At 38.5% G+C, this 13,158-nt stretch overlaps 1 protein-coding gene across 3 annotated transcripts in view; it reads left to right on the top strand.

The window, feature by feature from the left end:
• Positions 1-13,158, top strand: part of RIC8B (RIC8 guanine nucleotide exchange factor B) — a 37,142-nt gene that overhangs the window by 8,776 nt on the left and 15,208 nt on the right. For all 3 annotated transcript variants that reach the window (XM_069807396.1, XM_069807398.1, XM_069807397.1), the window contains 2 exons: positions 5,984-6,592; positions 9,610-9,704. In XM_069807396.1, the coding sequence (XP_069663497.1) occupies positions 5,984-6,592; positions 9,610-9,704 (704 nt within the window). The remainder of the gene's footprint in view (positions 1-5,983; positions 6,593-9,609; positions 9,705-13,158) is intronic.

Genomic DNA, 13,158 nt, shown 5'->3' with positions numbered 1-13,158 from the left:
TGCTAACATTCCTTTCATCTACCTGAAAATTGAGTAGAGTCTGATATGAATCTTCATGTTTGAGTAAAGTATAAGGTAAGTTTGAGGAATAGATAACAATACAGATGGGTAGACAATAGCAGATCTATACGACCTGTTGGGGAAATACAGTTCTTTGTGAACTTTGTGTTTGGCAGTACAGCTGATTTCATTAACCATTCTCACCACTGAACGGCTGCAGAATTAGGCTGAATTGAATTAAGAACGTACTTCTCTTGAACCACTAGAGATAATTTAATTAAAATTGAAATTTGAAAATGTTAAAAAGCATGTGTCAGAAGACAAAGTGAACTAGATGGACTTAAGCCAGTGCAGGAGAAGGAAAGCATGACCTGGTACCACTTATGATGTTCCCATTCTCCTAAATAAATTGTGCTCTGGCCCATAATACTTGATGAGGCCAAAGATATGGTGGCTTCTGGTTCACCCATGCTAAAAGAGTGAGCAAGCACTCACTGTTAGGCCTATGACTTTCCTTTCCTAGCTATTAAAGAATAGTGTGAAGGACACATTTGATTTTTGTGGATGGTTCTTTACAAAGCTTGGTTTTTGTTTAAGTTAAGCCTAACAAGTACAGTAAGAATTTAGTTAAGTCTGATGTACTTGTATTGCTTCCTGTGTGCTAATATCACTTGCTGTTCCATCAAGAGGGATGTATTTATGCCTTGAAGTATACAAAGAAGTCTTAGGAACATTGATCTTGAGAAATGAGTGAAGGCAATACAAAACCAAGCGCACCTCCTGTGTTCTGCTGTTGTAGAATTTCTGTTCCTGATGGACTTTTCTGGCAATTTTGTTACTAATATGCTCTGTCACAGAGGTGGATGGAAAATGGGAGCAATGTGGTAGCAACTTGTATTTCCAAGTCAATTTGACAACAGTTTGGGTTTTTTTCCCTTGTTTTAGTTTAAAATTGATTGCTAAGAAGCGTACCTCTCCTGGTACTTACGGCATCTATGGTGTAATTCAGAAATAAAGGTGCAGAAAAGGAGATATAAAGTAGGCATTCTGTTTCTGTAATGTTTAGCAGAACTTTTGTTGTTCACCTTTGAATTGCAGCTTCTCTAGCACTGAATAATCTGTGTCTAAATTAAATGCTATATTTAAGCAAGCAGTGGTGTTTGCTTGGATTTGAATACTTGCAGAATGGAGACTATATTCCCTTGTTCCTCCTCTAGTCCAAAGGTCTGTGTAAGTAAAGAGAATGATTTGCCAAAGAGGAAGAAGCAAATAAAGGGAAATTGTCTCCTTTTCTCACCAAGACATTTATTACTCTGGTGTTGAGAAGCTACAGTAAATTCAGCTGACGTAATGTAGCCAAAGTTTAGTGGTCTGTGAATTGAAAAAAGTGAATATAGGTCAAGTGTGCTTTCTAAACATCTTCAAACACAAAGAGAGGAGGTGGAGGAGGACCTCACATGCAGACACCCGAGGACCAGAGGGCAAGATCGTGAAGTACCCTGTTTTGCACAAGCACCTAGTATCCCCAGCTGAGGTTGAGCCTGGAAAATATAAGCCAGTAAATAAAGACAGTGAAAGAAAATTGGAAGTAAAGAGACGATACCTTTTTGCCTAAAGCCACACAATGGGTGTGTGGCTGAGTAAGGAAGAAAACACAGGTCTCTTGTATCTCAGGATACTGCTTTTTCTATAGGACCGTGTTGCTTCTTAGCATCAAGCATTTATGCTATTGGGATAAAGGACCAAAATAGATTAATATTTTACTCATCGAGACAAGATAACAAATGGGTGTTTCTGAGCTTCCCGCTTTAACATGCAATAAAATTTTAAAATGTTTTACCGTTACACTACAGCACAGACAAAAGGAATAGTGTGTATTGCTCTGTCTTAACCTTACTGTTAGCACGAAAGCTGAGAATTCTTGAATTTCAGAGAAGTTAATGTATTTTACAATTAAAAAAATTTTTTAAAAAGACTAGAAACTGCCTTGATTCTGTGGAAAACTATATGAAAAAACACTTCTTGCTGTAGCATGACTGATGAAAGTCAAACTCCCTTCTGAATGTTGAAAGGATAGAACTCAAAAAAAGAAATATTAAAGTCATACAGTAATTTAGGGGTTAGCAATAAAACCCTGGAACTAGGACAATCGCCATGTATTTTGTGAAAGGGGAAGTACCTTGCTGTGTGAATTCTTTCACTTGCTTTCATTTCCAGCCAAATAACATCTGTGCCCCTTAGTTTATGCCATGCTAATGGCCTACAGGGTGGTAGAAAAAGCACCACCTAAAGAAAATGAAAAGGATAATAATACTTTTGTGGTCACATCCTTTCCTGTTTCTCTTCTGTCTGTGCATCACTTCCCTTGCACTGTCAAGGAGAAAGCAGAAAATGTGCTGTATAGCATTTGGTTTTAGTTGTCTGCAAGGCAATTTCCTCATAGGATGAATTTTGTTTTGTTGCTTCAAAACTTTCCATGGATAACTCTTCAACTATAATCAAATGCTCTATTTTTGCCTAAGCTCCTGTTGGCACTTGAGATCAGCCAGCAGTCGTTCACTGTCACGGATATCAGCAGTATTGCAAGTGGCGGTTTCATAACTGAACGCTGGTTCCTTTAAAATCACTCTTGATGGCTCACCAGGGTATAACTCCAGAGAACTTTGTCAGCAGTTCCTATGTGTTTTTCACTTATGTGAGTCTTAAAAAAAAATACTGTATTTTGCTGTAATGGCTAGGAAGCTTAGTAACCTGTTCTTAAGTGTGTGATGGCTTAGTTGTTAATATAGGATGCATAACACTATAATTAATGCTTTTAAAAATAAACTTTAGCCTTGCTTGTATTGTGAAATCTTTTATACAGCCAAGACTTCAGGAATATGCAGGAAATGAAGCACCTTACAAGCACACGGATGGTTTGGTTTTTTTAAGTTATAAGTATGTTGCTAAATCTCAAAAAAAATGCTTGTGTTCTATTTAGTATCTATCTTTAGTACAGCTGTTCAGAGTTAAGAATCTTCTGTTGCTGCATTTCACTAAGATTTGAAGCCATGAGATGACGGTTCTTATAATCTTTAATTAAATTGCAGGGATAGTCTTCAAATGTACGGAGGGAGGGTTAGGCTTCCACCTCCCATGGCAAGTCAGTGGGAGTTTGGTGCCCTTTGGGATCTCCCCTGCAGTGCTTTTGACACGTTGCAGTGACACTTCCATGGCAGCAGGTGGGTGCAACTTAGGGGGGGAAAAAAAAAATCAGTCTGAATTTGGGAGGATTGGTCTCTTTGTAGTCAAATGAGTGTTCAGGTTTTATCTGACTGAGATTAAAGACCAGAGCACCAGATGCAAGATGTGTATAGGCTCTGCTGCTAACAAAAATGAGTGGAAACTCCCCTTAATTTCAATGGGTATCGATCAGATCGGATAACTTATGAAGCGATGCTTGGTATTCAAAGTCCTAGAAGAAACCTTCAGCACTATGTTGTTATGAAACAGTTAATGACAAATCAGATAGGTTTTTGTGCTGCATTTATTTACTGATAAGGCAGTCTGTTTGGCCCACTGTGTCTCTGAAGTGTTCGTTGAGCATCTTGGTTTGGGGAAGGCTGGTAACTTGGCTTCTTGTGGTGTTGTTATGGTACTGTTACAGAGTTCCTGAAGAGAGGGGAGAGTCCAGTTGGTGAACCAGCTGTTGAATTCGGGTAAATTATTACAGACCATGTTGTAGCAGCTGATGTCAACAAGGAAGACTTAAACGCTAAGTCTAATAGAAATGTGCTTAAACAGGGAACAGAATACACTAGCCTTTTTCTGGAGTTCTCTGAACTGTCCATTCAATTCTGTGCTGCTCCATAAAACCAAACAGGCTTCGTGACCGTTGCTTCAGCTTGCAAAGCAAAGTTAATTGTATGGAAAACTCTTAACAATAGAAACAAAATTCTTGTAAGAAGTTGAGCTGCAACCAGGTCATTTGGCTGTGGATCTAGACTGGTCATTTTTTGTTTCCTAGGCATTTTTTAAAAAAATGCTTCAAAGATGCCACCTTCAGAAACATTTTGTGCATGTCTAGTGTACTAGCTCAAGTCAGGGGGGGTGTACAGATTGGTGGGAGCAGCGTTAGGTTAATGTTGAAGAACTCTGAAAAATCTGTACTTGAATATCGTTTTCCAGGTACTTGTCTGTGAAATTCCCATGGTAAGTACCTATATGCCTGTACAGGTGGTCAAATATGGATTTTTATACTGTTGCAGCGTCTATAATATATTCTGATGAAGGTTTCTCATGTTGCCTGTGTGATAATAAGAGGTGGAGCTCACTTCTTGTTTTCAAACTCTTACTGGATTAATCTAGTCAGGGCTGTGGAGATGTAGACAAGGTCTTGGTTGTCTGGGTGGTGCTTTTGGGTGGGCTTCACCCCAGGACAAGCATACGAGAAATCATATTGTGAGTTCCTACTGTCTGACTTTGTTTACAGATTGTCTTTTAACATTGTTGAAGACTTGTGTTGTTTTCTCCCTTATTCTTCTGGAGTGTCTGTTCTAGATTTGCTTTAGACTTAACCTTTTTTGTTGTTGTTGTTTTGGCTTTAATTGTAAGTGAGCACAGTAACAAAACTTGCTTGGATGTCCCAAGTGGAACTTTTGTTTTGAACTTTGGGTCAGGGTGGTGGGCTGCTGTGCTCCCCGCCTTTTTGTTGTGGTGGTGGTGGTGAAAAAAGTGCAGTTCCAGAGACCATTCCTGAAGAACTATTTTTCACTTTACTAGTATTCCCATGCTTTTTTTATCACTTTCTTATTGACACATACTGCCTGAGATCGCAAAGTGAATTTCAGGTCCTAAGTGGACTTCTGCACTAGGGCTATTCAACTCAGTTGCTTCTCTGGCTTCTTTGGTAATTTATTAGTGTCAGTGGTCAAGACACAAAGCTTGGGGGGTGAGAAGCAGGGAGGAACTGTGTCCTGTGAGGTACAATGCAGTTTGTATTGCCGCTTATCTGGCACCGTCTTTCTAACTATACTTCTGGCTCTGGTACCCATGAGTAGTAGTGTTCTCCTGAGCTTAAGGCGTGAAAACCCTATGGAGTCCTCCCCATCAAGCAGTCTCTTCTGTCCTGTCTTTTCTTGCTTTTGATGGATCATCCATTTATCAGTTTCTGTCTTATAAAAGGTAATTCTTCTGTAATTCAGATGTTATCATTCTGACCTGCAGATTCTTGGAGTGTTGTATTTTCTCATGCTGCATTTATATGATTAATGTTTACCCCTGCAGTCACGTCAGTATAAAGTATCAGTGAAGTATTTCAACTTCAAGAACAAGCTGTGTTGACAGAGCAGCAGTTTTGCTGGTTTGGTAAAAGAGCTACAGCCTAAGTCTTCCAATAAAACTGCATTATGTTTCTGTCTCAGAGGTAGTGTTTCTAAGAATCTTACTTAAGATGGGAGAAGTCTGTAGATTAGGTGGAAGTGGCAACACAAATTATAGCTGTTACCAAACATGGAGTACTAATATTTGTATATTGAGCAGCAGTTATTTTGGTTTGGTTTCTTTTCTCCCAGCCTCTTCACTGAAACAACCTCAGCTTACGATGTTGCAGGTACTGTAGTTGTGACTGTTCTACCTTGACGAATTTTTGAAACCTTTCACTTCTCTCTAGCCTTGTTACTCTGGCTGCTCAAGTTTTTAGTCCTGATGCTGAGAAAACGTCCTAACTGGCAATGGTGGATAGCATCTGCCATTTTGGCTTAATGCTTTTGCCAGTGTTGATGTATTTGGATTGTATCCATGAGGAAAACTGCTTTTGATGATCTTTGGAGGTCTTTTGCAGTAGTTTATCTTTTGAAGAGCTAATGCAGAATACCTAGTTTCTCAGGTCAAGTCAGCTGAAAACTCAAAAGTTATATGGAAGCTTAGCACAAGTAGTTTCCTATTGCCACCAACATTTTGATGCTAAAACTGTTCCTTTTTTTGTTTGTTTGTGTTTGTGTAGAAACTGTGTGAGGGAATTCTAAACATCCTTGAAAAAGACACAAAAACGTCCTGTCAAGTTGCTTGCCTGGAGGCCCTCCGGATTCTCTCCAGGGACAAGAAGGTTTTAGTGCCTGTAACCACGAAGAGGAACATGCAGATCCTTATGAGGCTAGCAAAGCTGGACATTGTGGAAGATCCTTTGGAGAGAGTGTCTGAATTTCCTGTTATAGTAGAAGCTTTAAAATGCCTCTGTAACATAATTTTTAATAGTGCTGTTGCACAGAAGCTCAGTTTGGAACTGAATCTTGCAGCTATGCTCTGCAATCTTCTGGAAAAGTGCAAGGACCAAGAGTTCGTTGATGACATTAAATGCTTTGATTTGCGTCTCCTCTTCCTCTTGTCGCTTCTGCACACAGATATTAGATCGCAGTTGCGTCAGGAACTACAAGGGGTGCAAGTTTTGACTCAGGCTTTGGAAAGTTCCCTGAGTGTAAGGTGGACGGAAGAATATAAAGCAGCGGAAGATCGTGACAGGCCTCCACTATCTTTGCAAGAGACAGATTGTGCCATTGAGGCACTAAAGGCTCTTTTTAATGTAACACTTGACAGTTGGAATGTCCACAGTGAGGTAAGGCTTGGCCAAAGTGTTTTTTATATTGGTTTTGTTTAGCCTGCAAGAGCCAGAATGAGCAGGCAGATACTCAAAAGGCAGTTGTTGTCCAAGCCCCAGGGCAAGGATTTTAATACTTATTTTGATGGAATATGATTGCATTTTTCAGAATAGCAGCTAAGGTAGTCTTGAAATTTTGCGTTACAATTTCTCTCTATATGCAAAAATCAGTCTGAGAAAATTTGTCTGAATTCTGATTGTGTCACGTATTGATGATCTTGGGCTTTCAAGAGGTGTTGAGTCTTTAATGCTCATTGCTTTGAATACCAAAATAACTTTTTTATTCTTGTTACTACTTAGACAAAAAATCTAATCCATACATTTTCTGTGTAATGGGAGAATAACCTGGATTATATAGTGCAAATTAGAACTCTATGTTTTCAAATAACAAATGCAAAGAAAGACTATTTTATAAGAATGTTAGATTTGCAGAAGAAAATAAATGCTCTTCACTAATCATTAGCTGGCTAGGAAAAACTTTTTAATTTAAGTGTATCAGAGGGTTACAGTTCTGGAGATTGTGGACTATAGCAACGGGGTAATAATTAGAGCTGAGAAGTCTTCCTAGTTTTCTTCTGTTTTTCTGGGCATGATGGGCATCAACTCTAATTTTTAACAAATAACTGAAGAAAGAGTGGTACTGGTTTTAGTATCTTTATCTCCCATCCTCCCAACACCAGGTTTGGACTTAAATGTGATCTTTTAAGATGAGGTCAAGTACAAGAACCAAACGCACTTTCATTGTTATGTCTTATGAATAAGATTTATCTTGTTTTTTTATTGTAACATCAGATCTATTTTTTTCTTAGACAAATATGCTTCCTATGTGTTGCATCCCTAAATTTATAAACAGAGACGATAACTGTTTTTGTTGAATAACCTAAGTCTGTGCTACAGTAATAGAATTATATAAGGAATCTTTGGTTTTAGTCCACATCGTATTGTCTCTAAAACAATGTTGTTAACTTTTCACTGGGCATTGTAAATATGCAGCATATAAAGCTAAGCAGAAGTTTACAGTAGTTAAAATTGACAAATAATTGTTTTCTTTAGTGCATTGGACTAAACAGCAAATAAAACATTAATCATAGCATTAAGGAATGTAAAACTTGAGAAGAGTCTGAAGCTTATCCTTTGCTTTAATGTCTCAAGGATATGCTGAATAAGAAAGCCTGAAATTTAAGATTGGGAGGTGGGTGGGGTGGAAATCAGAGAAGCTAATACTTCGAATTTTAAGGAAATATAAAGTAACTGAGGGACTTTTCTCTTGTTTATATTCCTGACTTAGACCTTTGTGAAAAATATCTTTAACTTTGTCAGAGAAGGTTCTTTGTATAGGCAAGTGACTGTTCTGGAGGTAGAAACTTGAGTGGAGAAAAATTACTGAAAGTCAAGCGTGAATGTTTGCTAGCTCAGAGTTTGAGAAGTGTCATCTTTGTGATTAAGTTTTTCTGTGTGGAGGAAATAATGTCAGGTGTTAAGTTGGAAAATGAAGCTATGGTACATGTTCATCTCTTGAGAAGTAAGCTCTTGAAATCTGAATCTTGAAGTTGGTGTACTCTTACAAAATACTGGGAATCTTGAGAGATGAAAAGCCCAGTTTACCGCAGAATGGCAGACAGCTGTGGTGTTACCTGATGAGGTTTTGTGTGGCTGCTGTCTGCGCAATGTGGGAGGTTTTGTCCCACAAAACTTTTCTTCCCTAAGGAGCCCAAGCATGCAGCTGTCAGCAAAATTTCCTTCAGATTGGAGGAAATTCTGGTGTTAGTAACCTTCTTTATTTATTTATTTATTTGAGAGTTTAAGACATTCTAGGGTGGGAGAAGCTTATTTTCTCTTTTGAGATAAAGCTTATGTTATAACTCTTTACTAAAAGTTCCTAAAAGCAAGGAACCTTTAAATTAAAGAGCTCTTTAATAGTTGTAAACTGTTAGCCAGATAAGTTAGATGACACTCTGCTTAGCAAGTATCCCTGTGGAAATATTAATGATCTGTAAGAAGAGTAAACAACATGTTAATTAAGTGGGCTGAAGATGCAGAATTTGAAGAGATTGCAAACAGTAGACGGGATGGAAAATAAAAGGAGAGCAGAGAGGTTAGGCGTGTGGGTAGAAAACTAAATGAGATCCATCCTAATGGGGAGAGAACCATTTGAAACACCAGTATTTAATGACTGGAGATGATTTCAAAGTAGCAAAGCCAGACAAGAGCCGCAGGTGGTACAGTTGGCAGGTTTGGATGCTGACGTTACAAAAGATGCATTGGGACGCTTTGTGCTAGGTCAGACACACCAGAACATATGACGGATGCCAAGAAGAGCTAATGAAAAAGGACGAGAACAATGATATACACAGTTAAATGACTGCAGTTACCGGTGTACTTTTGTGCGGCTGCTGTCTGGTGGGAGAGTGGAAGGGGGAATTGCTTGGAGAGAGCAGAAGTAGGGCAAATAGGGTTGCTGAGAGTAGAGAACTTATTAAGGAAGTGGAAAGAAGGTATCAAGGGAACAGAAGCAAGTGAATTAGAAAAAGAAGCAGACTGGGTGGGGGAAGCAAACTTGGCAGCAAAAGGTCGAAATGAGGAGGTGCCAAATTAAATGAAGAACATATGTAATCTAAATGGATGAAGAGGCAACCGGGTGTAAATACAGGAAGGAAGATAGTAGTGGTACATTAGGAATAGTGGTATGAAATTGAGTAAATGCTTGTAACAGGGTTTTCTAGTAGTGAAGGCTCATTTGACTGGAAAAAAGTCCCCAGCGGCTTTTACAAGGCCTAGTTAAAAGGCCAGCATGCGACAGTTACATTGCATTAAGCGTTCAGTGAACTCTAAGGTACGGTCCTTTTATTGATAGGGATGGATGTTATGATCTAATAGGTATTTTCCATCTTTAATTTTTATTATTCTAGTGACCTGAAACCCCCACTTGCAATCTTCAAAATGAAAAAATATCTTCATAATTTATATTTATATAGAATGAATCTCATCAATTTCGTTACATGGCTGCCATCCTTCGACACTGCTTATTAACCACGGGCCCTACCGAAGATAAAACTGAAGAGTTGCACAGGTTGGTAGAATTGCAGAGCCAATCTATTTTAAAAGGTTATTTACTTTTTTTAAAAAAAATTACTTTGACTAAAGTGGAAATCTGAGAAACAATGAAAATATTAATTTTGTGTAAAATATTATTAATCTTTTTGATAAAAGCTGTTTGCCTGAAATATAGTTAAGCATGTCCACTATTCTAGAGAGAAAGTGGCTGGCAAGATAGTTATTTTTGATCAATAATAATGAAGCTGACCTTTTTGAAATCATTTTGTGTGTGTGTGTGTGTGTAACTGAGGATGAAAATACATATGGAAGTTGTAGGGATAGTGCAAGTTGAAGTGGAATGCAACTTCTGTTGTTTTGCACAGAAGCTGATGGAAAAACTGCATTTTGAGATTTTTGTGTGTAACTTTTGAAATTCTGATGGATTGGGATGGAGGTAACAAGTTGATATTTTATCTCTGATAGTTACAGGCTGCTTTATTAAAGGTAAAAATATCAGTTCCCTGGTAATAATCTTTATTTTCTTTCAAAGATGAGTGAATCATCTTGCAGTTTTAGGTGCACTGGGTTATTTTCCTCAGTCCTGCACCCAACTGTTTGTTATGTACTTGCAGCCAATAATTCAATAAAAGTTCAGAGTCTTTTTTGTGAGGTGGTGGTTCTCTGTTCAGTGTTACGGGATTTTTTTTCTGTGAAACTCTTATTTTTATCCAAGTAGGTCAGCTGTTCATAGGGCCTGACAGAACGGTAGCTTCAAACACTATCCCATGTTATCTCTTTGCAATGAAAGTTAGTGTTGCCATTTTCTTTTTCAGACATGTCCATCTATCTAAGTGTAGGATCTTTTGAAGATCTTCTGAACTAGCAGTCTCCAGGAAGAAGGATATAGCTTTTCACACCCAGCAATCTTGAAAGTGTTAAATGAACTTGATTAAAATCTAGGAAAGCTCCTAGAGATCAACAGTCTTAGTAGGTGACCACTGAAATCCTACATCAGAGCCCTTCTCAGTTGGTGCAGACTAGTTTGGAATAATTTAGGATACCGCTGCAGTAGTTGCCATGACTAAAGTTAGTGCTGAGTGTGTCCTAAAAGGCAGTCAGTGTTTTCTCTTTGCTCCTGCTTATGGTGGGTGTTTTGTGCTCTCATCCTTGTTTAAGGGAAGGACTGGTGGGAATAAGTTCCCCACTGCTGGGAAAATTGAACAGATTTGGATAAATTCAACAACTACAAGAAGACAGAGATCATCCTCTAGCATTTAAGCTTGTACATAGTCAGCAAGACTGCCTGATATTCTTGTGAATTATTATACAGCTGATGCTCTTCCTGTGAAAACGTGTTCTGTTTCCTTATCCAGGAATCTGACTAGTCTAATCACCCTGTAAAATATATCACCCTGTAAAATTTAATTATCTTGTGCTATTGCAAAAGGATGCATGTTATGCAGGTCCTTTTGGTTTTAGCTTTTGCAAACGCTTGCAGATGATATCCAAAAAGGGCTTTATAGAAGTAGGCAGCTGTGGAGAATATGTAGTATTGGTATGATTTCTGTCCTTGCTTTTTTAAGTCAGAAGGCATATTTTGTGTAGAGATGTTGCCCACATGGACCTTAGGGAGACACCAAGTCAAGGCAAGGATTCTCCATAATTCCAAGTGGGGGAAGCAGAAAAGAAATGAGGATGGCTATCACTGCCTTCTGTCACTTCAGTTGTTTCCCCTTCTCCATCAGACTCAGTATAGCACTGCATCAGTCTTTCTGTTATGCTGGGAAAACAACTTTCTCCCTCTGTTAGCTAACTGTAGCTAGTTTGTTTAGCTCAAGTTGATAGAAGAAGGAATGTAAGTATAGTATTGCTGCATGTCGTACTCAATCTTGATTTATGTCATATTCGGGGTTTTTTTAACATGCTAGGAGAGCACTGCACAGGTTTTGACTTTTGTGATTTAAGTATTTCAGCCCATTTGCAGAACCTGAGTTTTGTCTTTGAATGCTACAGGATGCAATAAAAGCTGAATAATTTAATACGCTTTTCCACGAAGACTATTCATCACAGGGCAGCTCTGGAATAGAAAAGGTACAGTCAGAAGTAATGACCCTGCAAATCCTCAGAGGGATCAGGGGCATGGATCAGAGGGCCCCACTTCAGTCCCCTGATATATTTGGTGAAGCAAAACTTCCATTCCTGATAGGAGCTTCAGTAATGAATGAGTAAACTTGTGTTAGCAGTCTATAGCTAACATAGCATAGCTAAAAAAATGAGGCTGCGTCATCGTTTTGGCTGTTCAGTATGCTAGATTCTGACCGTGCAATCTTTATTGCTAGAGATGAGGTGTGAGTTGGAGAGCAGAGTGCAACTTCTCGCTCTACTTTCCACCTGGAGCCTATCAGTAAGGCAATTATGAAAATAATGTTAAAAATGGAATAAAATATAAGCAGCGTTGAATGCAGAATAAACTTTATGAAGCATCAGGGAGGCATAAGTATGTTTCTTAGAGTTGCTGATCACTTGCACTTCTCTAAGTTTGTAAATCTGCAGAATGTAAGATGCTTAAATGAAGGGTTCGGGCAGCCTGTTAAAAGCACATTGTATGAATGCTTGTGCTCTGAATGTGTAAGTTGAGGATTTATTTTATGTGAGCATCAGGTGTTGGATACATGCCCTGAGCTGTGATGTACTGATAGTCAGTGTGACTCTTTCTAATAAATAAGCAGAATTACCTATAAAAATATCTTAACTAATTTAGTACCTGGTATTGTTGTCATTATTGTGGTTCTGTCATGTCATTACTTAACGTTTGAATATGAACAGCTTAAAGCACCACGTATTAGAGTGAATGCCATTTTTGCCCACTAACAAGGTTTTAATCAAGGCATTCAGCAGCTCTAAATAGGCCTTTGCTTCTGAATTTGCATATCAGGAGGGGGCTGGGAGCATGAGTGGGTGGATGTCATGTCCCAGTGATTAATGATCTCTAGGAAGCCGAAAAGGGGAGAGTAATATACGCAGTATTTCTACCCCCTGGAGTAGGAATGCAAACACTATTGTGCAGATCTGTGCATAGTCACTGACTTCCTGGTAGCTGGAGAATTTCATACACTCCTCTACCACAAATAAAACTGTCAGTGGAGTGACAAAGATCAGAAAGCCGAGCTTCATTTATTGAAAAGAATAGCTCGGACACAGTGATCCAGAAAATTAATTTTGTAGGTGTTTGGGAACTTGGTTGTTTAATAAGAAACTGGTAAAAAGAGAACTTTTGATGAAAGGCCTGAAGCCACCAAATATTTGTTGAATTTCAGTCTGTTTTGTTCCTGACTATTCCTGAATTATTGGAGAGGAATAATTTCCATGATATAAAAGACGTATCTTAAACAGGAATTAGAAACAAAACAAAGAGAACAAGCTTTCCAAAACGTAGAAGTTGTCTGAATGTCAATTGCTAAAAGAGCAAAAGGGAGATGGCACAACAT

The sequence above is a fragment of the Haliaeetus albicilla genome, chromosome 19 (genome assembly GCF_947461875.1).
Source record: "Haliaeetus albicilla chromosome 19, bHalAlb1.1, whole genome shotgun sequence".
In the NCBI taxonomy this organism is placed as follows: Eukaryota; Metazoa; Chordata; class Aves; order Accipitriformes; family Accipitridae; genus Haliaeetus; species Haliaeetus albicilla.
Note: the sequence above shows the minus strand (reverse complement) of the source record. Positions and strands in the feature narration are given on the sequence as shown.